Source organism: Bombina bombina, chromosome 9 (genome assembly GCF_027579735.1).
Source record: "Bombina bombina isolate aBomBom1 chromosome 9, aBomBom1.pri, whole genome shotgun sequence".
Classification (NCBI taxonomy): Eukaryota; Metazoa; Chordata; class Amphibia; order Anura; family Bombinatoridae; genus Bombina; species Bombina bombina.
The window spans coordinates 61,690,475-61,718,419 of NC_069507.1; the positions used below are offsets into that span (position 1 = coordinate 61,690,475).

General features: G+C 36.8%; 1 protein-coding gene across 1 annotated transcript in view; it reads left to right on the forward strand.

Annotated features, from left to right (window-relative positions):
- CHUK (component of inhibitor of nuclear factor kappa B kinase complex) overlaps positions 1-25,167 on the forward strand; it is a 52,215-nt gene extending 27,048 nt beyond the window's left edge. The window contains exons 14-21 of the mRNA XM_053692155.1: positions 3,199-3,260; positions 6,540-6,649; positions 9,637-9,686; positions 10,902-10,998; positions 11,663-11,810; positions 16,537-16,664; positions 21,185-21,284; positions 24,188-25,167. Of these exons, the coding sequence (XP_053548130.1) occupies positions 3,199-3,260; positions 6,540-6,649; positions 9,637-9,686; positions 10,902-10,998; positions 11,663-11,810; positions 16,537-16,664; positions 21,185-21,284; positions 24,188-24,217 (725 nt within the window). The 3' untranslated portion in view covers positions 24,218-25,167. The remainder of the gene's footprint in view (positions 1-3,198; positions 3,261-6,539; positions 6,650-9,636; positions 9,687-10,901; positions 10,999-11,662; positions 11,811-16,536; positions 16,665-21,184; positions 21,285-24,187) is intronic.
- The last annotated feature ends 2,778 nt before the right edge of the window (positions 25,168-27,945 follow it).

Here is a 27,945-nt window from a genome sequence, read left to right on the forward strand (position 1 = left end):
TCTGGGGATCCACAACAGATCTCTCAGGGTATACCCTGTTGGAAGGGATGCATGTTCAATGTTGGCCCACCGGCTCTCCAAGGTCGCGTTCCATTGAGTTACGTGAGACAATATGGCTGCTTCATGGTATTTTAAAATATTAGGGGCAGCCGCTCCACCCGCCAGTAAAGGCTGTTGCAGGATGTTAGTAGCTAATCTTGGGATCTTGTTACGCCATATGAATTTATTGCACAACTGCTGAAATTTGTAGATTGTAGGTCTAGGGATTGGGATAGGTAACGATCGAAATAGATATGTAAGTTTCGGGAGGAGGCTCATTTTGAAAGCTGCTATCCGACCCAGCCAGGACAATGATGGAACATTCCATGTACCAGTAGTTTTTTCGATGTTAGATAATAGGGGGGTAAAGTTTAGATCAATCATCTCTGGGATATTATGGGATAAATAAACCCCAATGTGTTTAATATGTGATGTAGACCACGAGAACTTGTATGTGCACTTTAGCACATTGAGGGTCTCTTCCGAGATGTTGATTGCATAAGCTTCTGTTTTGAGAACATTTAGCTTATAATAGCTAACTAGGGTGAACTTATCCAACAAGGAGAACAAGTAGTGTATAGAGTTTAACCCCTTTGATTCCAAGAAGTTCAGAGAAAAAAATTGCCCAAACTACAATATTTATCATCTTTGCCATCACTCCATTTAAACAGAAATAGTCTTGTGTTTTTTTTTTTATAATTAACTTATCAAATTTTTTTAGTAGACAACCCAAGGTATTGATCTAGGCAGATTTTGGTATATTTCATGCCACTGTTTTGCGCAAATGCGATCAGATTAAAATAATTGTTTAACGTTTTCAAAAACTTTGGGTTTCTCTCTGAAATTTACATACCGCTTGTGCAATCATAACACAAATGGTTGTAAAAGCTTCTCTGGGATCCCCTTTGTTCAGAAATAGCAGAGATGGCTTTTCCATTGCTTTTTTTGTAATTAGAAGTCTGCTAATTGTAGCTGTGCACCACATATCTAATATTTCTAGCAGTGAATATTATTGTAGTTTAGGGATTACCCTTTGACTAAACTGATCCCTACCTGATCCTTTCCAAAAGCTCTCTTGCCTCCACAGCCCCCCTACTGATTACCACCATCTTAGGCACTGGCAGACAGTCTGCCAGTATACAGTTTTATAGGTTTTTATGTTTTGTTTTGCACTGAAGGTATCCTTCCTCACCCCTCCCACCTCCCTGGGCTCGATTTTGAAAAGTGTTTATATTGAGAGGGGCTTTTTCGTTTGTTACTATAATGGTGACTTTTACCTTTTTTCATTATCTATCTACAAATTAGCCATTTACAGTGAACACTTTGTATGTACAATCTTGTACATTTAAAATACTGTGATATTGTATATGCCAAGTACTACCAAATAATTACTTTTAGCTCCTGAGTTGAACTTTATTGATGTGTTTTAAGTTCTCGAATTGGAGCATGTAATCTTTGCACTATAATGTGCCTTTAATGTGTGCCATGTTGCTACCAGACCTAACAAAGCTCATGTTGTACAGCCAGTTCCGCTTTTGACCCCTTGATCTTTAGAACTTTGTTTCAGGATTGTTAAGGATGATCTAGGTGCCAAGAAGTAATGCTCTTAGTGTAGCAGTGTTCCTCCTTGCTACTCTGCTGTCATTGTCATGTTTAGTTAGTGTATTTCCGATAGTGACAATGCTGAGGTGAGAGACACCTGCAGATGTTTGAATGATCTGCGGTTTTGCGACCTCCTGGATATTTTTACACTTTGGCCTCTAGTAATCAATGTCTGTCGGACCTGATCCGACAGTGCGGATCAGGTCCGACAGACATCGCTGTATACGGCGAGCAATACGCTCGCCGTATTCAGCATTGCACCAGCAGCTTACAAGAGCTGCTGGTGCAACGCCGCCCCCTGCAGACTCGCGGCCAATGGGCCGCCAGCAGGGGGGTGTCAATCAACCCGATCGTACTCGATCGGGTTGATTTCCGGCGATGTCTGTCTGCTCAGAGCAGGCGGACAGGTTATGGAGCAGCGGTCTTTGTGACCGCTGCTTCATAACTGCTGTTTCTGGCGAGCCTGCAGGCTCACCAGAAACACGGGGCATCAAGCTCCATTCGGAGCTTGATACATATGCCCCTTTGTCTTGGGGAGTTTTTTGGCAGGAAGCCCACTCTTGGTAAATTCAGTACTGTTTTCAAACTTTCTAAGTGTGGAGATTATGGCTGGGACTGTGGTGCAAAGAAGCTCCGGAGCCTTAGAAATGGCCTCCATTGACATTGGTTGTCTAGTTTGTTCTGGTATTTATTTTATGACCTGTTGTGGCTTTGGAACCTTTTGTTAAATTTGATGGCAATAGTCAGATTTATACTGGGAGCAAGTTTTATTGTTTACCAATCTATTCAAACACTTGACCCTACTAATCGTTTTCACTTGGTTGTTTTTTGTTTTTAGCCCCCCACCACCCCTATTGTTTTACCTAGCACACTTGTTCTGTAATATTTGCAGACCGCGTTACATTTTCCAACCCTACCTCTCCAACGTGAGTGCACTCTAGAATATCTCTCCTCCTCCCTCCATCCTAATTCTCAGTGTGCATGCTACTTTCTATTCGCTCTGGGCTTTCCTACACTTTAATATTAAAGTAAATAATGGATCTCAGTGATTCACGGTTTACATTAGTATAAAGAAATAAGCAGCACGTGAGAATCAACCTCATAGTAACTATCAAGCATAATCAAAAGCAAATTAATTGAGGCAAATTAGTTAGCAACATTATAGCTCTTTATAGTTTGAAATATTTAATTTACAAATAGTAAAATGTAGTTATTGATTTATTTATATAGCCACATTTATTATATGATTACATGCTCAATATATCTTGTACAATGCATCCAAATCCGTTGGTTAGTGCCGTTCTGTAATATTTGCCAACGGTGGGAGGGGGAGAGATATTCTAGAGCGTGCTCAGGTTGGAGAGGTAGAGGTGGGCTGCAGAGGTGTAGCTGTACGTGTTACGTGGATTGGAAAACGTAACGCGCTCTGCAAATATTACACACCAAATAAAACAAGCGCCAAACTTGCTGGTTATTGTTGGTTGGGAATTTTTTTAATTTTCTTGTTCTGTCCAATTATATGACCTATGATAACTTTTAAAACTTTTTTTTTTTCAGCTTCAGAAAAGATGCTTAGAGCCTGGAAGGAGATGGAAGACAGAGCTGTCATTTGTGGAAAGGTATCGATCAGCCATACTTTGTAATAATGCCTTATTTGAAATTTCTATTTTGTGTCAAATTATCTTTAAAACCAAATTACGACTTTGTTGGCAATTTTTAAACCCTCTGTGTTAAGTATATGCAAATACCCTTGCACTGAGATCATTAACCCTGTATATAATAAAAAACACTAATAAAAACACTTAACCACAGACTATTAAACAAAAGTGAAAAAAAAAAAAAAACGAATAACTAGTGCCCTAAATAAAGGATATAGTCTTTAAAAATCCAGCAAATCTCATAGGTGTTTTCACTGATCCAGTGTAGTATATACAGATGAAACCTCCAAGAGCAGCAAAATCGTAAAGTATTGCTAAGTAATTGCAATCGGGTGAACAACGAAGCATACTCACATTCTTCCGAGCTAACCCCTAGCAATAAGTATAAGCGCTCTGTAAAATAATCCCTCCTCTGGGTGTAATATATTAAGTCTTGAAACAGTTCTTAAATCAAAGGGTTTATTGCAAAAATTAATAGTTCTTCAATCACTGAGAATATTAAGGGATACAATGTATCGGACTACTAACACGCAAAGACTAAACTCAGATGTGAACCGCTTACCTCACAAGCTGAGAACACATTACTCTCACAAAGCCCCACACTCCTGGTGATGTATTGTCCTGTATCATTCAACGTATGTTTCAACAAAAATGCTGACATTTTCAAAGATGCAGTTTTCATTACTTAGTTACTTTATATAGACCTTTGTCAGTTTTATATAGTTAATTTCATTGTGGTTGTGACTTTAGACGAGCTTTCCTGTGCACATTATTGTACTTGCAATCCTTGCAAAATATGTTTTACTTTTAAACATACAACCTCTCATTTAACTCGTGGACCAGTCTCATAAGTTTATAAAAGATCTGTAATGCCATCAGATCTCAGGGTATTGCCCATATTGTTAATGAAATCAGGGGCAAAAGTGTGTGTGTTTCAGCAATTCAACCACATCCTTGATTATCAGTGAGGGACAACAAGTGTGCTGGTTATTATAGAGGTGGTAAAAATACTTCTTCCAATTAACTGTCATTTCCAAAGTGAGAAAGGTCAAGAGAGTATATAGATGTGCTTTATTGTGTCAGCATAGTCACAGACATAATAGCTCTCGTCAAAATGCTTAGACTTCCCTTTGGATCTTGTAGTCTAAGCTTTGTTCTTCCTCTTCAGTAAATTAGATCAAACACTTGTTGCATATACAATCATTTGTATGTTTGTACCATAAAAAACTGTCCTGACTCTGATTAGTTAAGTTTTCTGTCAATTGTTCATGGAATGGAACCATCAGCTGGTTGCCTATAAATAAGTATATTTTTCTCTGTTAGTGGGTTCAAAATCTATACATGCAACAACTAGTTAAACTAATTGTAATAGAGGATACAATCCAGTTTAGAAAAGAAAACCAGTACTACAATAGTACAATACTAATTAGCTCTGCTGAAGTAATACTGTATAGAATTTAAAAATGTTCCATATCATTCATACAATTAAACTTTATTTTATCAACATAGGAACTCACACACATACGATAACAGGGCTGTAAAGTTAAAAACACTTAAACTCTGTTGAATGCACCATATCAATGGAAGTATTTGAGAAATCAAAAATATTCAACAGTCCAAAGTATTTAAATAGGCTAAGCCCTTACAATCCGAGGGCTAGTTAATATTACTATTACACTATTAAGGACCCTTAGGGGTCCGACAGGGGCAGCTTAGTCTCTCCTGTTCGTGTTTTAACCAGCTTGCTCTTGTTGTTTAAAAACTATGATTAATTAACTTAATAACATATTTCACAGCCACTGGTCCTTAATAGTGTAATAGTAATATTAACTAGCCCTCGGATTGTAAGGGCTTAGCCTATTTAAATACTTTGGACTGTTGAATATTTTTGATTTCTCAAATACTTCCATTGATATGGTGCATTCAACAGAGTTTAAGTGTTTTTAACTTTACAGCCCTGTTATCGTATGTGTGTGAGTTCCTATGTTGATAAAATAAAGTTTAATTGTATGAATGATATGGAACATTTTTAAATTCTATACAGTATTACTTCAGCAGAGCTAATTAGTATTGTACTATTGTACTACTGGTTTTCTTTTCTAAACTGGATTGTATCCTCTATTACAATTAGTTTAACTAGTTGTTGCATGTCTTTCTTAACCAGGACACTACATCAGGTATTTCATGTGATAATTTAAACATTAAACTTTTACTATATAAATACACAGTTATACCTGTAATTTGATGCTAGACTCTGCCACCCCCTAACCCATATATTCAAAATCTATACATGTCTATAGGTAGTGAAGTCACTCTTGCTAAAATGAGGCAGGCAACCATATCATTTTGTTGTGTGATATGGTATTCACATAACCTTTTCTCTGCATCATTTTACGAATATTGAGCGATAAGAAAAAGAAGGAATATCAAGTCTTCTGAAGACTAATTCATTTATGCTTATCCCGGCCATTTTTATATTAGCATATTTTTCCTTACTGCCTTTATTGGAAGTCTGTTCCATGAATCAACCACACTTTCTGCAAATAAATGCCAATACTAATTATAGATAAGCCTACCACTCTCCAGATCATGTAGTGGTGTTGCTTTTTTGTGTGAAAAATATTTGAAGCTTTCTATCCTATAATTATTTTTTATATTCTATACAGAATATCAGTGTTCTCCACCGAAAATGTTGCCAGTCAGGGTGACATTAAAGGCCCACTAAATACAGTAGATTTGCATAAACAACAAATGCATGATAACCAAGACAATGCAATAGCACTTAGTCTAAACTTAAAATGAGTAGTAGATTATTTTTTTTCTGACATATTTCAAAGTTATATCTATTTCCACTACCTCTGTATCATGTGAAAGCCATCAGCCAATCACAAATGCATATACGTTTATTCTGTGAATTATTGCACATGCTCAGTAGGAACTGGAGACTCAAAAAGTGTAAATATAAAAAGACTGTGCACATTTTGGAAATTGTAAATTGGAAAGTTTGTTTAAAATTGCTGCACTATCTGAATGATGAAAGTTTAAATTTGACTTGAGTGTCCTTTAAGAAGTAACCAGCTAATTTTATCTTAATATTGTCTTAGATTTTATTTAATGAATCCGGGGAGAACACTGCATATTAAGGCTGTGATATATTTTCTTGTACGTTGAGAGTTAAGCATTTGTGACATGGTTGTTTTGCTGGACTCATTTGTATCTGTTTCTGTGTTTTCCTTTTAGGCTGGGGATATTTATTTCTTGGATGAGCACATAATGAAGCTTCACACTGAGATAGTAGAGCTACAGAGAAGTCCGTATGCTCGTAGACAAGGAGACGCAATGGAGCATCTGTAAGTGCAATGCAGACCTATAAATGTGCAGTGACTTTTTCATTTAAAATTATCCATATTTGTAAAGTGGCATAAAATGTAAAAAAGAAAAAAAGCCCTAAATGCGTTGCTGCAAGCAACAGTGCAATAAAAAAAATGAACCCCTAAAAATAGGTTAACTACATAGTTAAAATCATCAATGCTCTTCTTGGAGTCAGCTGAACATATCTGGAGAGCTGATGACAAGAGGCATATGTGTGTAGTCACCAGCTAGCTCCCAGTAGTGCATTGCTACCTCGCTATGTCTTTTAACAACAGATAGCAAGAAAACAAAGTCTTAAAAATGTATGTTCTATCTGAACCTTGAACATTTCATTTTGACATTCATGTCTCTTTAAAATATGCCCAAAAATCCTTTTTATATTCTAAGCTATCACAATCTGTGTAAATAGAGTATAATTACACAATCAACCGGTGCATAATAAAAAGACAATATGATAGCACTTTCTTTTAATTTAAAATGAGCAGTGTATATTTTTGTGGCATATTTGAAAAATTTCTTCTATTTGCTGGCTCCCTGTATTATGTGACAACCATCAGCCAATTACAGACTGGTATATGAATACACTGTGAACCCATGCACATGCTCAGTAGCTGATGCCTCTGAAAACCTACCTATAAAAACACTGTGCTGAATTTCATGATAAAATTAAACTGGAACATTGTTTTTTTAAAAAAAAAAAAAAAATACATTCTCTGTCTAAATCATGACGTTTTAATTTTTGACTTGTCTCCCTTTAAGTACAGATCTGATCACTTAATAGATAGTTTATTACTTCATCTTTGGTTACCAGACTATACCAAATCTTCCAAAATGCATTTTTCACAAATGGACACACGTCACATTTTTTTTATCAGTATCCCCAAACTCTTGAGAACCTCCTTTTCTGTTGAAAATCTTTTTCTGTGATAGCTCCTGACTTCCAAAGCCATCCAATTATATTTTCAAATACTTATTACTGGCAATCTTACCGCATTAATAACCCCTAATTTATACCACCTGGATGTGTAGTTGATCTGTAAGCAGAGCGATTACTGAAAAATAGTGAGGTTAGAATGGATCTAGGATTTATATCCAGACGAAGTAGATTTTCAGCCAGCAAGTATGACTGGCCACGCACGTCACATTTAATCCTTCAAGAAGGAATGGTTCCAAATGGTTGAGACAGATGCAAAGCAGCATTTGTTACATATTAGGAAGGGAGGATGGAATAAATAAGTCACATATCTAAAGACCAGTCATTTACTCAAGATACTACATTTTATAGTTTCGGCGTGGCCGGTCGCGCGCGGGAGAGAGATGGAAAGAGAAGGGGAGAGAGATGGAAAGAGAAGGGGAGAGAGATGGAAAGAGAAGGGGAGAGAGATGGAAAGAGAAGGGGAGAGAGATGGAAAGAGAAGGGGAGAGAGATGGAAAGAGAAGGGGAGAGAGATGGAAAGAGAAGGGGAGAGAGATGGAAAGAGAAGGGGAGAGAGATGGAAAGAGAAGGGGAGAGAGATGGAAAGAGAAGGGGAGAGAGATGGAAAGAGAAGGGGAGAGAGATGGAAAGAGAAGGGGAGAGAGATGGAAAGAGAAGGGGAGAGAGATGGAAAGAGAAGGGAGAGAGATGGAAAGAGAAGGGGAGAGAGATGGAAAGAGAAGGGGAGAGAGATGGAAAGAGAAGGGGAGAGAGATGGAAAGAGAAGGGGAGAGAGATGGAAAGAGAAGGGGAGAGAGATAGAAAGAGAAGGGGAGAGAGATAGAAAGAGAAGGGGAGAGAGATAGAAAGAGAAGGGGAGAGAGATAGAAAGAGAAGGGGAGAGAGATAGAAAGAGAAGGGGAGAGAGAGAGAGCAAAAGGGAGGGATGGGGGAGATAGAGACAGAGCAAAAGAGAGGGATGGGGAGAGAGAGAGCACAAAAGAGAGGGGTGGGAGAGAAAGAGCAAAAGAGAGGGGTGGGAGAGAGAGAGAAAGAGCAAAAGAGAGGGGTGGGAGAGAGAGAGACGGAGCAAAAGAGAGGGATGGGGAGAGAGAGCGCAAAAGAGAGGGATGGAGAGAGAGAGCGCAAAAGAGAGAGGGGAGAGAGCGCAAAAGATGGGAGGATAGAGCGAAAAAGAGAAGGGGGAGAGAGCCCAAAAGAGGGGGGAGAGAGCAAAAGAGAGGGGAAGAGAGAGAGAGCGCAAAAGAGGGGGGGGGAGATCAAAAGAGAGAGGGGAGAGAGAGCAAAAGAGAGGGGGGATAGAGAAAGCCAAAGAGAGGTGGAGAGGGAGCAAAAAGAGAGGGGAAAGAGAGGGGGTAGAGAGAGCAAAAGAGGTGGAGCGAGAGAGAGCGCAAAAGAGAGGGGGGAGAGAGAGCGCAAGGGGTGGGACTGCTGTACTGCAAACAATGGCCCGTGTGAACTGGCTTTAGGACTAGTGTGTGTATGTGATATATATATATATATATATATATATATATATATATATATATATATATCTTTTTTTTAAATACATAATTGTATGACCAAAGGGGATCAGATTATTAAAGGGACCATTAAATTCAATAGAATTGCGTAATCACAAAATGTGTAATATAAAGACAATACAATAACACTTAGTCTGAATATCAAATGAGTAGTATATTTATTCTGCCAAATTTCAGTTATTTCATATCCCCTCCCCCCTTGTATCATGTGACAGCAATCACAAGATACAAATACGTACATACTGTGAACTCTTGTACATGCTTCGTAGGAGATGGTTCCTAAAAATGTGTGCACATTTTGATGATGAAAGTAAATTAGAAAGTAATTTTCAATTACTTGCTCAATCTGATTTAATGTTGGATTCAGTGTCCCTTTAAAGCTGGTCAAATCATTCCCTTAAAATGGTTGATTGTGAGTTACCTACTTGTATGCCATACATAACTTTTCTCTTTATGCTGCTGTTAGGTCTGTTGATAATAGGAAATGTCTATTTTCTCTTTGCAGAGAGCAGAAGGCAATAGAATTATACAAACAGCTGAAGCCACGCTCACCAGGTATCCAGAACTGGGTGTATTAAAAGTACTAGTAACATATTCCCAATAAATACATTAATAACATGTTAGTCAGGTACATTCTACAGATATAATGTGCTTATAAATTAGCTTTACTGCAGCCGATCTTTCCTAGAGATTTGTATACTTAAAGGGATAGTAAACCCCAAACTTTTCTTTTATGATTCAGATAGAACATACCATCTTAAACAACTTTCCAATTTAATTCTATTATCAAATTTTCTTCATTCTCTTGTTATCCATTGCTGAAGGGACAGCATTGCACTACTGACAGGAAGCTGAAAATATCTATTTAGCCAATCACAAGAGACAAATGTGTGCAGGCACCAATTAGCAGCAGCTCCCACTAGTGTATGATATGTGCATATTCATTTGTTAACAAGGGATACTAAGAGAACGAAGCACATTTGAAAATAGAAGTGAATTTAAAAGTGTCTTAATTTACATTGCTCTATCTGAATCATGCAAGTTTAATTTTGACTTTCCTATCCCTTTAACTAATGTTATCAGAATTTTAGGAGTGAATGATGAGATTTTTCTTTTACCAGTTCAACATAACTTTTTTTATATTGATTGATTTGTATTGATAAGTTGTTTAAGGTTAATCTAGAATACAAGAATGTCATCGAAGTCTCATGGTGAATAATCAATTTAGACCAGTGTTTCTCAATTCCAGTCCTCAAGAATCCCTAACAGGTCAGATTTAAAGGATTTTTCCCTACCTTAGCACATGTGAGATAGTTATGATTGAACCACTTTAAAATACTTAAACGTCTGGCCTGTTAGGACTGGAATTGAGAAACACTGATTTAGAGTGATCCAAGATAGCTAGTCGGATTTATGATGAATGCTGAGGATTTAGAGTGTTTAGAGTGTTTGTGAATATATTTCACATTTAAAGATGGACTAAGTGTCTATTTGTTGTTGATGTCATAATTTATCTACTAGTTTTCCATAACCTCATAATTCTGGTTAGTATAGGAAAGAGAGCACATGACCTCTGTGGTTAGGGTCACACCAACATAGGATATTCGCATAAAGGATATTAATGAGGCTCTGTGAGTGTGTAAATAGGGGGGGTAATAGGGAATATGGGACGGAGAATTTAAGGGGCAGAGAAAAAATAGTGGAGGGGGACACATAAGGGTTGCTGCTCTTCGATTGGACAGTCCTGATATAACATCTCTTGTTTTGTAGATAATGCATACAGTGACAGTACAGAAATGGTGATGACCATAGCACACACTGTGCAAGGCCAGGACAGAGTTCTGAAGGAGCTCTTTGGACATTTAAGGTATTTATTTAATTAATGAAACATGACCTAGCTGTTTAATAAGAAGCAAAACTTTTTGTGGGTTTATGTGAAATTATAATGGGTTTGTCTCGCCAAGTTTTGAAGATAAGTAAAAGACAAGTCCTTAGAGGGGCATTCCACTGTAAAACTTTATTTACATTAATATGTTCCAAACTATCCTTATTACCTGTTGAAATGTACAAAATTGTTTACAACTTGTACATTTACCTTTATTTTGTCATTTATTTTTGTCATTTATTTTGCCTATCAAAACCACCACCTTAACCGACATTTTCAGTACTGCAGTACATTAATTGTTAGCTTCAGATTGAAGTTAAATGTTATGCACAAGTCCATTATAGCTCACTGAAGGGTATTCTTACATTTTTACTGCTACTCACGTGCAAATTATTAAAATATCATTAGGCATACTTTTTATTTAATAATGTTTCATGACCTGAAACATTTAGTTTTTTTTAAATGATTGAACTGACAAGACGCCATGGGTACACACTCCCAATTGTCTGATCCCACGAGATAATGTTAAGTTTCCGTTAACCTTTTATAATTAAGTTTTTAATTTCATTTAGGATCCTTAGATGCACTCCAATTCCACACCACTGTATTGAGTAGTTGTAATGTAACAACATGCTTTCCTTTTTAGTAGGTTGTTGGGCTGCAAACAGAAGATCATTGACCTGCTTCCACAGATTGAGATAACTATAAACAGAATTAAGGAGGGAGATAATTTCCTTATGCAGATGCAGGCCAAACGGCAGCGAGAGATTTGGCACCTGTTAAAAATCGCATGTGTAAGTCTTTGTAAAAAATGGAGCATTTTATGTACAGTAGATGAACCAAAAACTTTGCTGTATGGTGCTTACTCAATCCACATGATAATCGAATAAATCAAAACATGTTTAAATGTGAACGTGAAGCTGTGACAATTATTAAAACTATTTTAGTTGAATAAATAAGTAAAGATATATTTACAAAATCTATGAGATTGCTTTGGTAATCCTGCTCCTTCAGTGTGTTTTATATATATATATATATATATATACAGGTATACCTCACTTTACAGCGCTTCACTTTACAGCGATTCGCTAATACAGCGCTTTGTGGAGCTGAAGTTCAACCTCCAAGGATTATGAAATAGTGCTGTAATCATTGTGAGTTTGCGAGAAAAGTGACTGGCACGATTTTGTTATGCCCAGTTCACTCTGTTTACAGCTTTACAGTGCAAGCTGTGTCTCAGTGCTACTGTATAGTTTGGCAAATTGTACTACAGTAATTGTCACTATTTTATAAGTACAGTATTTATTGAATACTGTGCTGTGCTAGTGTTAAACTAAACTTAGCCCTATTGGAACCCTAATATATGTTAGTTCAAAGATGTTTTCAAGTTTTTAAACACACTGGCAAGTGGAAAGAAAGCTAAAACTGCCTTGTTTCACTTTAAGGCGGTTTTCACTTTACAGCGGGGCTCCGGTCCCTAACCCGCTGTATACCTGTATGTATGTGTATATATATATATATATATATATATATATAAATCGAAATCAAATCAATATTTGGCAAGGTTTCTCCTAGGCAGAAATTTCAAGGCTGATATAGGTTTCAAGAAGTGCTCCAAGATGTTTGGAACAATCTACCTACTGAGTTCCTGCAAAAACTGTGTGCAAGTGTACCTAGAAGACTTGATGCTGTTTTGAAGGCAGAGGATGGTCATATCAAATATCGATTTGATTTAGGTTTGGCATTTTGCTAATTGATAAAAAATAAATTTAATTTTTTTATTTTTGAAAGCATTCTTACAGCATTTTTTCACACGTCTAGAAATTTTGCACAGTAGTGTGTGTCTGTGTATGTATATGTATGTATGTGTATATATATATAATGTGTATACATGTACAAATATATTCTTGTACCTGATTCCCCAGGAGTGGTTTTGGTATAGTCCACACCTGAACGTGACTATCACATGTATTCATTTGCATCAGTGGGTTTGCTCACTCATGTCTGCAATACTTATTTCATGTTCATATGCACGCGCAAAGTGATATCACTAATAGCTCATTACTGTCTGAATTTCAAACTGGTTAAACAATTCATAAATAATGGTATATGAGTATTAAATAGTACAGCCTCTGTGGTATTGCATTGGACCTTTCACATGCCAATTGCAGATACTGGAATGGAAGATTAAAGAGTCATACTTTATATCATACTTTTGAAAGAGGAGCCATCAGAAAATGTAATTTTGCAAGAAAAATGATTAAAGCATTTTAAATTGCTTGAAGCTAGTTGATTCTTCAGATTCTGTTGCTTAGTGACTGATTAGAACTTCTAATGCAATGTTGGTGCATAGGGTCACAACTACAAGAATATAAACAAAAAGGGTTTTATTTAGGACAGGAACGTACGTAAGTAAAAACCTCTCTTGTAGATGCAACAAAGAAAAACAACAGCTTTAATGTTCTTTTTAAATTACAGGATTGGTATCCTGATCTTTGGATTCATATTATTTAATACGTGCAATCTGTTACATTTTATTTACATTTAACTGTGTGTCCTTAAAGCATAAATGCTAAATGTACAGATATACTTTATTGCCAGATCCAACTTGTATGTTGTGCGTAACATCTCAGGGAAAATAATATCCCTTTTGCTTTGTATCTGAATTTTCTCTAATATATTTTTTTGTCCAAATCTGAAATTATATAGATTTAAAAATAAAAAATGATAATGATGCTACTTTTGACCTTTTCTTTCATGTAATTAGCAAGAGTCCATGAGCTAGTGACGTATGGGATATACATTCCTACCAGGAGGGGCAAAGTTTCCCAAACCTCAAAATGCCTATAAATACACCCCTCACCACACCCACAAATCAGTTTTACAAACTTTTGCCTCCTGTGGAGGTGGTGAAGTAAGTTTGTCAGATCACCATCGTTTAGTTCAGGGGGCTTCTTTTTGTTCCTCCAACCTAGACTGTGATCTCAACAGATGCAAATCTGACAGGTTGGGGAGCTGAATGGGGGTTTCTGACAGCACAAGGGGTTTGGGAATCTCAGGAGGTGAGATTACCAATCAACATTTTTGGAACTCCGTGCAATTTTCAGAGCTCTTCAGTCGTGGCCTCTTCTAAAGAGAGAGTCGTTCATTTGTTTCTAGACGGACGATGTCACAACCGTGGCATATGTCAATCATCAAGGAGGAACTCACAGTCCTCTGGCTATGAAAGAAGTCTCTCGAATACTTGTATGGGCGGAATCCAGCTCCTGTCTAATTTCTGCAGTTCATATCCCAGGTATAGACAATTGGGAAGCGGATTATCTCAGTCGCCAAACACTACATCCGGGCGAATGGTTTCTTCACCCAGAGGTATTTCTTCAGATTGTTCAAATATAGGGACTTCCAGAAATAGATCTGATGGCTTCTCATCCAAACAAGAAGCTTCCCAGGTATCTGTCCAGATCCAGGGATCCTCAGGCGGAAGCAGTGGATGCATTGTCACTTCCTTGGAAGTATCATCCTGCTTATATCTTTCCGCCTATAGTTCTTTTTCCAAGATTCTAAGGCACGTTCGTTTATTCTGCTGGTGGCTCCAGCATGGCCTCACAGGTTTTGGTATGTGGATCTTGTCCGTATGGCCACTTGCCAACCGTGGACTCTTCCGTTAAGACCAGACCTTCTATCGCAAGGTCCTTTTTTCCATCAGGTTCTCAAATCCTTAAATTTGAAGGTATGGAGATTGAACGCTTGATTCTCAATCATAGAGGTTTCTCTGACTCTGTGATTAATACTATGTTACAGGCTCGTAAAACTGTATCTAGGAAGATATATTATCGAGTCTGGAAGATTTTCATTTCTTGGTGTTTTTCTCATCATTTTTCTTGGCATTCTTTTAGAATTCCTAGAATTTTACAGTTTCTTCAGGATGGTTTGGATAAGGTTTGTCTGCAAGTTCCTTGAAAGGTCAAATCTCTGCTCTTTCTGTTCTTTTTTTCACAGAAAGTTTGCTAGTCTTCCTGATATTCATTGTTTTGTACAAGCTTTGGCTCGTATAAAACCTGTTATTAAGTCAATCTCTCCTCCTTGGAGTTTGAATTTGGTTCTGGGGGCTCTTCAAGCTCCTCCGTTTGAACCTATGCATTCGCTGGACATTAAATTACTTTCTTGGAAAGTTTTGTTTCTTTTGGCCATCTCTTCTGCTAGAAGAGTTTCTGAATTATCTGCTCTTTCTTGTGAGTCTCCTTTTCTGATTTTTCATCAGGATAAGGCGGTGTTGCGAACTTCTTTTAAATTTTTACCTAAGGTTGTGAATTCTAACAACATTAGTAGAGAAATTGTGGTTCCTTCATTGTGTCCTAATCCTAAGAATTCTAAGGAAAACTCGTTGCATTCTTTGGATGTAGTTAGAGCTTTGAAATATTATGTTGAAGCTACTAAGGATTTCCGAAAGACTTCTAGTCTATTTGTTATCTTTTCCGGTTCTAGGAAAGGTCAGAAGGCTTCTGCCATTTCTTTGGCATCTTGGTTAAAATCTTTGTTTCATCATGCCTATGTCAAGTCGGGTAAAACTCCGCCTCAAAGGATTACAGCTCATTCTACTAGGTCAGTTTCTACTTCCTGGGCGTATAGGAATGAAGCTTCAGTTGATCAGATTTGCAAAGCAGCCACTTGGTCTTCTTTGCATACTTTTACTAAATTCTACCATTTTGATGTGTTTTCTTCTTCTGAAGCAGTTTTTGGTAGAAAAGTACTTCAGGCAGCTGTTTCAGTTTTTTTCATTATAAGATTTAAACTTTATTTTGGGTGTGGATTATTTTCAGCGGAATTGGCTGTCTTTATTTTATCCCTCCCTCTCTAGTGACTCTTGCGTGGAAGATCCACATCTTGGGTAGTCATTATCCCATACATCACTAGCTCATGGACTCTTGCTAATTACATGAAAGAAAACATAATTTATGTAAGAACTTACCTGATAAATTCATTTCTTTCATATTAGCAAGAGTCCATGAGGCCCACCCTTTTGTGGTGGTTATGATTTTTTTGTATAAAGCACAATTATTCAAATTCCTTATTTTTTATGCTTTCGCACTTTTTTTTCTTATCACCCCACTTCTTGGCTATACATTAAACTGATTTGTGGGTGTGGTGAGGGGTGTATTTATAGGCATTTTGAGGTTTGGGAAACTGCCCCTCCTGGTAGGAATGTATATCCCATACGTCACTAGCTCATGGACTCTTGCTAATATGAAAGAAATGAATTTATCAGGTAAGTTCTTACATAAATTATGTTTTTCAATAGTCGCATTACAGTAGTGTTTTGTGACATTCTAAGTAAAAACGGTGCATTGGAACCTTCTGTGGGATCCAAGGGGTTAATTAGTAAATTTCTGTACTGGTAACATTTTTGACAACACTCATTTACAGTTGATTTTGTGAAATATTTTAGCAGTACCATATATGTAGATACTTAGGTTGTGCACTTTTTTTTTATATAGTAACGCTATTTTCTGTCCTATCTAGACCCAGAGTTCTGCCCGCTCATCAGGACCTGCTAGTTGGGAACCAAACACACCTCGCACACCAGGCTGGCAAGACCAAAGCTCACCACAAACTTTAACTTCGCTGTTAATGACCAAAGAGAAGAACAGGTAGCGCTCAAAAAAATTTCATTTTTAACAATAGCGCTAATAGGGATCTGCATTTATTCATAATTCAGCATTCGTTAGGGAAACAAATGGCAAAAATTACTGCAGTCTGCTGCATTTGGCTAATTTCTGAATTCATTAGAGTAAAAGTACAAATCCAGATATTTGTGTGTTGCACTTTTACGCTAACAAATTTGCTACCGAAATTCAGCTGAATGTCTTAGACCGATGCCACTTTCAGCAATGAGTGGCCATTTTGTGCCATTTTGTACCATTTCAAGAGTTTTGTCCTTTTGCTCTTAGGATTACAGGTAATACTTTGTTTTGTCTTGTTTTTGTTCACTAATTATTTTCTTATCTCATAATGCTAATCTCATAGTAGCATCCTGTATTGAGATACAAAAGAATTCATTGTATTCCAAAAAATATTCATGTTAACAAGGTTATATGCATGACTCTCATTTAGTCACACAAGAATTGTTTGTCTTGTGGGTGTTTTTTTCACTACATAATAAAACTATAAGGAAATGACAGTAAGAAAATATTACCTTTTAGACTAATATTCCTTAAAGGGATAGGACCCCCCCCCCCCCCCCCAAAAAAAAAATAAAAATATTTTAAAACATATTTTGTTGTACATGTCATCAAATAACACCTATTAGCCAATTTTTATTGTTTACCTGAAAATTGGACTTGAAAATATGTTCTGCCAAATCCTCCTTTTGCTTCATTATGCTGTCTAATTACAGCGTTCAACCTAGGTAGAACTATGATGGCGTCCTGCATGTGCATTTACATTAGGTTTAGGCAACTCATGCGCATATCTTCTCTCCTGGAGTTTCAGCCGCCGCGTCATCATCACATTGCTGCCGATGAAGGGGCACTGGACATTAGGAGTGGGAGTGGCGCAACTGGGCGACGCTGTGGGTGTTGCATTTTTTACTTTTTGACCCCCATTCAATTGCTCAGATTGACATCCGGAAGTCAATGCAAGCTGCCTAAAACAGCAGCTAGATTATGAGTATCAAACACGATGTGCCTGATAAGAGCAGGTACACAAAAATGGAGGACTGGGTGACAACATTTAATTGCGCATGCGTGTGCCCACATATTAGATTGCGCATGCCGAGATTGAGGAAAAATGGTTATTTAAATATGCTAATTAAGGGATCAGTGCTGAAGCGCCATTGGAGGAGGGGATGGCATACATTATGTGTAACTACAGCCTACATTTATGGGCGGTCGTTACGTCCATTTACAAGGGAAATTAAAATATAATTTTCCTAAACATTAAAGCTTTGTTTCAAGGTAAGAATTAATTAGTAATAATCTATGAAACTTTAACTGTGTGATAATATATTTTTTATAATGTTACAGAAGTAAATATTTCTAACCCTTTAAGACAAACTTTTGAGAGCTTTCTCTCTTCCTCCTGTCTAAAGCAGTGCATATTTGTTAAAGGAACAGTAAAGTCAAAATGAAACTTTCATGATTCGGATAGAGCATGCAATGTTAAACAACTTTCCAATTTACTTCTGTTATCAAATGTGTTTTGTTCTCTTGGTGTCTTTTATTGATAAGTAAAAATAGGTAGGCTCATTAGAGCTCAGGAGTGTGCCCGTGTCTGTAGTACTCTTCGGCAGCAGTTGTTTTGCAACATTATTTGTAGCTTTGTTATACAATGTTGCAAAAACACTGCAGCCATAAAGTACTGAAGCCACTTGCACACTCTTGAGCTCTTATGAGCCTACCTAGTAGTACTCTTCAATTAAAGATACTGAGAGAACAAAGCAAATTTGATAACAGAAGTAAATTGGAAAGTTGTTTAAAATTGCATGCTCTATCTGAATCAAGAACATTTAATTTTGACTTTACTGTCCCTTTAAATGTGATTACAAATGTTTGTCATTTGTATTATTCATAATCTCGAGGCACTACACAATATCAAAGTATAACATTAGACAATTTGTATGTCAAAAAAATAAATATTAAAAGATGTTATGCTTTAATACACAGGGACATTATAGAGTAGAACATATTACCTAGTGTGTGTGTGTGTATTATCAATAACAAACGTGACGATTCTTTGTTATAGGAAATCTGCAGATTTTATTTTTGGTAATGTGTAGGTATGGTGTGATGAGACAGGTTTTATCTGATGCTCTGCGTAAGCATATGTCACGTGGATGTGATCTAAATTCTAGAATGTATACAATTTCTAGTTGCACAGTTGTTTATGCTTCTTGATTTTTTTTTTGTTTTCAATTTGTATTCCCATTTTCTATGTATTTGTTTATTTTTGCCTGCTTTGGTGGAATTATGGTAAAGTGATGTTAAAGGGACACTGAACCCAAAATTTTTCATTCGTGATTCAGATAGAGCATGCAATTTTAAGCAACTTTCTAATTTACTCCTATTATCAAATTTTCTTCATTGTCTTGGCATCTTTATTTGAAATGCAAGAATGTAAGTTTAGATGCCGGCCCATTTTTGGTGAACAACCTGGGTTGTTCTTGCTGATTGGTGGATAAATTCATCCACCAATAAAAAAAGTGCTGTCGACAGTTCTGAACCAAAAAAAAGCTTAGATGCCTTCTTTTTCAAATAAAGATAGCAAGAGAATGAAAAAAAATTGACAAAAGGAGTAAATTAGAAAGTTGCTTAAAATTGCATGCTCTATCTGAATCACGAAAGTTCAGTGTCCCTTTAATAAACTGATATAATGTGTCATAATGTTTAAAGAGAATTACTTGTTTAAAGTGAAGGTCAATTTTCATGGGAAAATGCCCGGTTTTTAAAAAAAACTATTAAAAACAAGGGCACTTTCATTCATGAAAATTTACATTTCAGCCGTTTTATTTTTTTTTAAGCATACTTTTTTCTTGAAGCGGCTCCAGTGCTTCACCAGCCCGTCGCAAGCCTCTTCATACGTCAGCAATGACGATTCTGGCATCCTCCAATCATGGCTTCACCACCCCCCTCCCCCCAGGGTAATTGAGGCAACGCGTGAATGGAGGAAGCCAGTTTCGTCATTGCTGGGTAAGTAAACCAGGAAGAAGTGGGCGGGGCATCGTTTCAGAACGGCGCTCCTGTGTTTCAGAAGAACAAGGAAAGTATTTTTAAAATACGGTGCTATGTCAATTTTCATGAATGAAAGTGCCCCTATGTTTAATTTTTAATTTTATTTTTTAAACTGGGCTCTTTCACATGAAAATTGACCTTCACTTTAACCCCTGTGAAAGTTGTTAAACGCATAGTTAGAAGGATATGAAAAGGGATATGAAACTCATCATTTTTATTTCATGATTCTGATATATCATAACATTTTAAACAGCTTCTCAATTTTGATCATTTCTGTTATCAAATGTGCTTCATTCTCTTGGAATCGTTTGTTGAATGAAGGAGCAGCAATGCACTGCTGAGAGCTAGATTAAAACAGGTGAGCCAATGACAAGAGGAATATATACGGCAGCCACCAATTAGTAGGGTAGCTCCTAGTAGTGCATGTCTGCTCCTGAACCTTCCTAGGTATGTTAATCAACAAAGGATACCAAGAGAACAAAGCAAATTAGAGAAAATTGATAAGTAAAGTTGTTTAAAATTGCACATTATACTTGAATCATGAAAGTTACATTTTTACTTTACTGTCACTTTAAAGTCTACTCTGGCATTGCGCTACTGTTTCAGAGCTGAACATGGCCTCTGAGCCAATCGGGGGGGGGGGGGGGGGATTAGCATATTTGCATAGTCAGCGATCACCAGCCATGTTCAGATCAGCAGTCCACTGCTTCCTCTAATCTTTTATAAAATAAAAATCCCTGCTTATACTTACTCAAGGAGACATTATACTTATTTAGTTGGCTTTGTCAAGAAAACATTTTTCAACAGGCTCCACACTTGGTGATTGTAAAGTTTAATGATTTAAAGCTCAGTATCTAAAAATACTCTTAAAAATAGGGGCACTTTAAGTCATTATTACATTTTACAATGATGCTCCTTTTTTTTTAAAATACTTACCATTTGTTACAGTAAACATAATTCCAATCATGCACCCGCATCTCAGACTGTATTGAGCAGATCGATGACGAATCTGGCTTCCTCCAATCGTTGCATGCCCCCTTTGACATTCAGCTTGTAGAGCACACAACGATTGGAGGAAGCCAAATTTGTCATCAATATGCAAAATACAGTCTGAGATGCAAGTGGAGGGTCTGCAGGGTTTTTTACCGTAACAAAAACTTTAAACTAGGCCATAAGTGAGTTAATGTCAATTTGCAGTGAGCTTCTGATTATCTGTACTAGGTAGCTAGGAGCACAGAACGTGAGAAGATAGGGAATGTATTGCAAAGTTTCATCACTCGACCAGCAAGTTAAGTTGCTCCATTTAGAGAATACACTGTAGTCTTTATGAGAAATACATCCTGTGTATGTTTTATTAGCAAATCTGCATGTTTGTCATCTTTGTAAATACACTTCTATAACTACTCATTGACCTGTTTTTTTTGGGGGGGGGGGTGTTTTAGGGAAACATTCAGTCGTGCTATAGATGACAATCTGACCTACCAGAAACAGCTGAGCACTTTATTTACTGAGACCTCAATGAAGCAGCAGAATAGTATGATGGTGAGTATATTTGTTTTTCTCTAGGGTATACGTAAAAGCTTCAGTCAAGATGAAATGCTTAGCAAGGTTTGTCCAAATCTTTTTATGTGATAAGTCTCAATGGATTTTTTTTTTTTCCACTTGGATGACTGGGGAGGAAATATTAGCAATTAAAATGAAATATGTACTGCAATTTTAATAAACCGGATTTAAATGAGCAATGATTTAACTTGAGATACATGTCACTTGCGCAAGTACCAGTATCTGCCTGGCAGCATGGTGCAACGTATAGTTGTAGAGATGCAGGAAGACGTACAAGGTCGCCTCCGATTGTCTCCATCTCCAGTAGTGCACATTTGCTGCTTAAAACGGTGTACTGCTAATTCAGATCAAATATTAAAAAGAACAAAAACCTCAGTTTCAAAAAGTAGAGAGACAGAAAAAAAATTGCATCGGTGGAATACTTTATGGCCCAGGACCTTAGGTTGGATGAACGTGTTGAAAGTAATTTACTCATTTAAGGTACATGTCCTATTAGATATGTATTGACAATATTTAAAGGGACAGTCAAAACAAAATTATTGTTTAAAAACATAGATAATCCCTTTATTATCCATTCCCCAGTTAACATAACATGGTTATATTAATATACTTTTTACCTCTGTGATTACCTTGTTTCTAAGCATCTTCTGACAGCCCCCTGATCACATGACTCTATCTATTGACTTGCATTTATGCCAATTAGTGCAGTGTTGTTAGAATCCACGGACGTGAGCTCAATGTTCTCTGTATGGCTCACATGAACAAGCACTCCCCTGTTGTGAAAAGCTAATAAAAAGCATGTGATCAAGGGGCTGTCTCTAGTAACTTACAAACTGACAGAAATTTAGAGGCTTAAAGGTTATAAAGTATATTAATATATCCATGTTTTTTTGTGCAAAGCTGGGGAATGGGTAGTAAAGGCATTATCTATTTTTTTAAACAATAATAATTTTTGTGTTGACTGTCCATTTAAAGGGATAGTAAACACCTTGAGATTGTTATAAAAAATATATAGTTATACATAATGAAAAAACATTTTTGTTGCCTCCTTTTCATGTAATGTAGTTCTTAAAATGGAGTTTCTAATTCTCAGAACTTGAAATGCACCCTGCTGACTAAAAGCTAACGCTGCTTCATATCTGTACCTAATTTGCTTTATTGGATAACTGCAAAACAATTCATTTTATACTAACTGTATGACAGTGACTAGCTTTATTGTGTGTAGACTATTTTGTTTTAGCAAGTAAAATGTGATCTGTAACAATTTTGTGTTATAGATTATTAGAATGCATGCATTCAGTTATGTGTTTCTCCCTCTCCATATCAATATATTTATCAGAGAGGAGTAGAGTTTTTACTTGGACAAGAGAGGACATTTGGAATAAGCCGTCAGATTTCTTCACCAGGAAATACTTCAAATAAATAATTCTGAATAAGCTTTCTGGCAACTGAAGTAGCCTAGATTCACTAGATATTCCAAGTGCTCCCTAGTGATAATCATTTTACATTTGATTTTTGTTCTGTTAAGAGGATTCACTGTTAAAGTGACAAGTTATAGACTGTGAGCTCTCCGGAGCAGGGCCCTATTCCTCTTGTACTAGATTTGTTTAGTTTTGTTATGTTTTGTATTTTATCACAAATGTTTGTCATTGTATACCCCTATCATTGTACCCAGCGCTACGGAATTTGGCGGCGCTTTACAAATAAATGATAATAATAATTAACATAGAAACACAGATTTTGACAGCAGATAAGAACCAATAAGCCCAACAGGACTGCCCAAAACTTCCTAAAAGCGTAAACGTATCTAGTTCGTAGGATAGCCTTATGCTTATCCCAGGCATTCTTGAAGTCCCTCCCAGCGTTTGCCTTTACCACCTCTTATCGAAGTTTATTCCAAGAATCGACCTCCCTTTCTATGAAGAATACAATTTTAAAAGTTGCTTCTTTTGTCAAATTTACATCAGTCTCTAGGTATTCTTTTTTTTTAAAAGCAGTTAGGCTCTAGGTATTCAGTTTTTAAAACGTATTTCAGCACCTAGATTTTCAAAATACTGCATATTGCCTAAACCAACTATTTAATTTGCAGCAGTTACAGGTTACAGAATTTGCTTTTTGGCTTCTCTGTGAAGTGTAGGACAAAGGACAATTTTTACACAAAAGCAAGATGTGTTTAATATCCTTTTAATTCTCAGAGTGAAGGCTTCCCACAGAATTTTGACAAAATTCTATTTGTGATGGATACTTATTGTAACTCCAATTTTGATCATACATTTGTCAAGCTCTGTAGCATTATAACACTATGTATTATCAGGGCCGGCTCAACCATGGGACCAAGTGGGTCCAACGGACCCAGGCAGCACTTGACAAGGGGCAGCACTGATCCAGACCACTCCTGTCCTCTGTATCTCTGGAGGAAGTTGCAGCCTCCTAGCAGCATAACCTCATCATGCACAGCCACAGAACCAGTCAGGGACAATATTCAAGGTGGAACAAGTGCATCTTTCCCCTAACTACCTTCCCACTTATTGCACAATTGTGCATTAGAATTGGTTGCCTGCAGGTAGGCAGGCTTAGTAAGGTCAGCAGCCATTCTAGTAGGTTGATATTCTGATCAGTAATGTTACTATCGAGGGGGTACGTCATTGCATTCTCTAAACCAGGCAGCACAATATCTTGAGCCGGCCCTGTGTATTATATGTATTTTTGTATAATATTGTATAATTATATGCTATGTAGTTATGGAAATAATAAATGTTAAGTGTTATGTTAAGTATTCTATATATCGTCTTTGAATAATTTATGTAGTGATTGATGTAAAAAACAACCCTTTTTTTTTTTTTAAATCAACATCTTACTAGATTTTATTTTGTTTTTCATAGAGCTTGGACTGGAGTTGGTTAAATTCGTGAGAAGGTTAAAGGAAGCAGGCGGATGGGCCAGTACCAACTCTGTTTGTTGGAGGAATGGGCAGTGCACGGTATCAGAGGGATATCATGGAGCAGTTCTCAGCCTTTTAGAGTTTTCTCTTCTTCCCACCTGCTTATAACGTGAAATGTAAATTCCATGTTGCATAGCAGCAGAAACACATGCTTTTGAGTTCTACAGCTCAGAATAGGTGTAGTTACATTGTAACTCTATACACGTTATGTTCTTCCAACCCTACAACTCTGTGTAGTTGACTAATCACCTATACTGGGCTAGGCTGTTTTCAATAAGATGAGGCAAATGCACTTTGATACTTTAACGTTTTAGTTTATGTAGCCCAATAAAAAAATGTTGTTCTGAACGTGAAGTCAGGGATCGTTACTACTGTAGATCTTTTCTTGCAAAGACTATGTTCAGCTAACCCAAAAAAACAGTATTTCCTCTGAGAGGAAGCAGGAACCGAACAGGAAATTTTCCTTTATTTTAATCCAAACATACCATAGCACTGTAAAATAGAAGTGTTCACCATTTGTCTGTGTTTTATAAACTAAACATTGGTTTTATGGAGATGCTCACATAGAAATTCATATATATATTCATTTACACTCCAAATAGCTCTCTATACCACAACACAACACTGAAATCGTATGATTGTAACATAGCTGTACAACTCTTTGCAGTGTTTGTTTTGCCATCAATACTGTCAATTATCTCAATAAGTTGTACAGTTTTTAATGCCTCTATTCCTTCTCTAGTTTTAGATGTCTGTGTACATTATAAATGTATAGCTGCTATCTTAAAATGTTTTTAATTTCATTTTTAATTGAAGCCTTACTTAATACAATACAGACTTCCGTGTAGTTAAAGGATTCTATTTTTCAACTGTTGTACAGAAAATTATTGTGATAATTTAAATAAAAAAATCTCATATTTCCTTTTTGTTTTCTTACTGAGCATTATACATATTTCACGGTTTACTGCAAATTCCAGTGAAATAACACATAATATTTAGGCCACATTTTGGAATGCTTTTTTATAGATACTTTATATACTTTATAAAGTAGTAGTTGTGGTGTTAAGGGTGTCACATGAATTTAACACAGATGCAGAGTGTGTAACGGGATATTCACTCTTTTATTCTCAAGGTTTATACAAGATATGAAACCAAAAATAACAATATACAATAAATGTACACATTCCCATAAGATTATGATGGTTACAGCTATTGTGAACTGAGCCCATAAAAATGACTGGATGTTTAGGAACGTTGATTAGCTTTTCTAGATAATTTTATTTTAAACTCTGGATTTTTGCATGTGCTATTTGTTGAGCATTACAATGCGGCCTTGTTCAAGACAATATTTACATTTTGAGATTTAATTCGAAAGAATGGTCAAAACTGAAATGTGTGTGGGTGCAGTTCAGGTTTAAATTTTTTAGCAATATATGTATTACTGTTTTTTAGCAGCATACACACATATGCTGTGAGTGCCCTGTGTACTAGCATTTAAACACAACATCTCAGAGAATCAGCAGTGGGTTGTTTAACAAACATGAAGTCTTTACTGACGCAATACACACCACCACCAGCTGAGCAGGCACAGTGCTTTAAATCCTGATCCACTAGCCGTACGTAGCATATGTGCGTATAATACTGAAAGAGTAATAACTTTTGCTTTTTCCTCACTATTTTGCAGAAATGCTTCTATTGAAAGGGACATTCAGGTCAAAATTGAAATGCACATAGATGAATTACATCTTTGAATAGAAACACATTTACAATATACATGTATTGGCAAAAATCTTTCTGGTAAACGTTATACCTTTTTTAATGTTAAAAAAAAAATTCTGCACGTGACACATAGCTAGATATTCTCAGTGCTTTAAAGTAAAGGTACACTTTGATGAATCAGTGCCCTGTTTTTAAAAATGCTATTAAAAACAGGGGCACTTTTATTCATCAAAGTTTACATTTTTTCGTCGCAAGTCTCTTCATACGTCACCAATAAAGAATCTAGCTTCCTCCAATCACGGCTTCCCCTCAGGTAATGTTTGCTCTGGGGGGGAAGCTGTGATTGGAGGAAGACCGATTTGTCATTGGCGACGTATGAAGAGAGTTTCGACGGGCGGGGGAAGCGCTGGAGCAGCTTCCAGAATAAACAGTATTTGTACAAAAACTGGGAAATGTAAACTTTGATGAATGAAAGTGCCCCTGTTTTTAATAGTATTTTCTTCTGTTATGTGTGATCAGTCCACGGGTCATCATTACTTCTGGGATATAACTCCTCCCCAACAGGAAATGCAAGAGGATTCACCCAGCAGAGCTGCATATAGCTCCTCCCCTCTACGTCACTCCCAGTCATTCTCTTGCACCCAACGACTAGATAGGATGTGTGAGAGGACTATGGTGATTATACTTAGTTTTTATAACTTCAATCAAAAGTTTGTTATTTTATAATAGCACCGGAGCGTGTTATTACCTCTCTGGCAGAGTTTGAAGAAGAATCTACCAGAGTTTTTACTATGATTTTAATCGGAGTAGTTAAGATCATATTGCTGTTTCTCGGCCATCTGAGGGAGGTAAAAGCTTCAGATCAGGGGACAGCGGGCAGTTGAATCTGCATTGAGGTATGTAGCAGTTTTTATTTTCTGAATGGAATTGATGAGAAAATCCTGCCATACCGTTATAATGACATGTATGTATACTCTACACTTCAGTATTCTGGGGATGGTACTTCACTGGAATTACTCTGTAAAAAGTACAGTAAACCTTTTAATAGGTATTTATTATGTTAAACGTTTTTGCTGGAATGTAGAATCGTTTGCATTTTCTGAGGTACTGAGTGAATAAGTGTTTGGGCATTATTTTTCCACTTGGCAGTTGCTTGTTTTAATTGTGACAGTTTCGTTTCTCTCTCACTGCTGTGTGTGAGGGGGAGGGGCCGTTTTTTTTTGTTTTTTTTTTTTTTGGCGCTCTTTGCTACGCATCAAAAATTTCCAGTCAGTTACTCTTGTATTTCCTGCATGATCCGGTCATCTCTAACAGAACTCAGGGGTCTTCAAACTTCTTTGAAGGGAGGTAGATTCTCTCAGCAGAGCTGTGAGACTTATATATTGACTGTGATTAAAAACGTTGCTCTGTAATTTTTACGTTTCAAATTTAATTATTGTTACTTTACTAATGGGAACAAACCTTTGCTAAAGTTGTGTTGTTTTCAAGGATTGATGCTATAACAGTTTTTCAGTTCATTATTTCAACTGTCTTTTAATCGTTTAGTGCTTCTTTGAGGCACAGTACGTTTTTGTTAAATAAGATTGTAACCAAGTTGCAAGTTTATTTGCTAGTGTGTTAAACATGTCTGATTCAGAGGAAGATACCTGTGTCATTTGTTCCAATGCCAAGGTGGAGCCCAATAGAAATTTATGTACTAACTGTATTGATGCTACTTTAAATAAAAGCCAATCTGTACAAATTGAACAAATTTCACCAAACAGCGAGGGGAGAGTTATGCCGACTAACTCGCCTCACGTGTCAGTACCTGCATCTCCCGCCCGGGAGGTGCGTGATGTTGTGACGCCTAGTACATCTGGGCGGCCATTACAGATAACATTACAAGATATGGCTACTGTTATGACTGAAGTTTTGGCTAAATTACCAGAACTAAGGGGCAAGCGTGATCACTCTGGGGTGAGAACAGAGTGCGCTGATAAT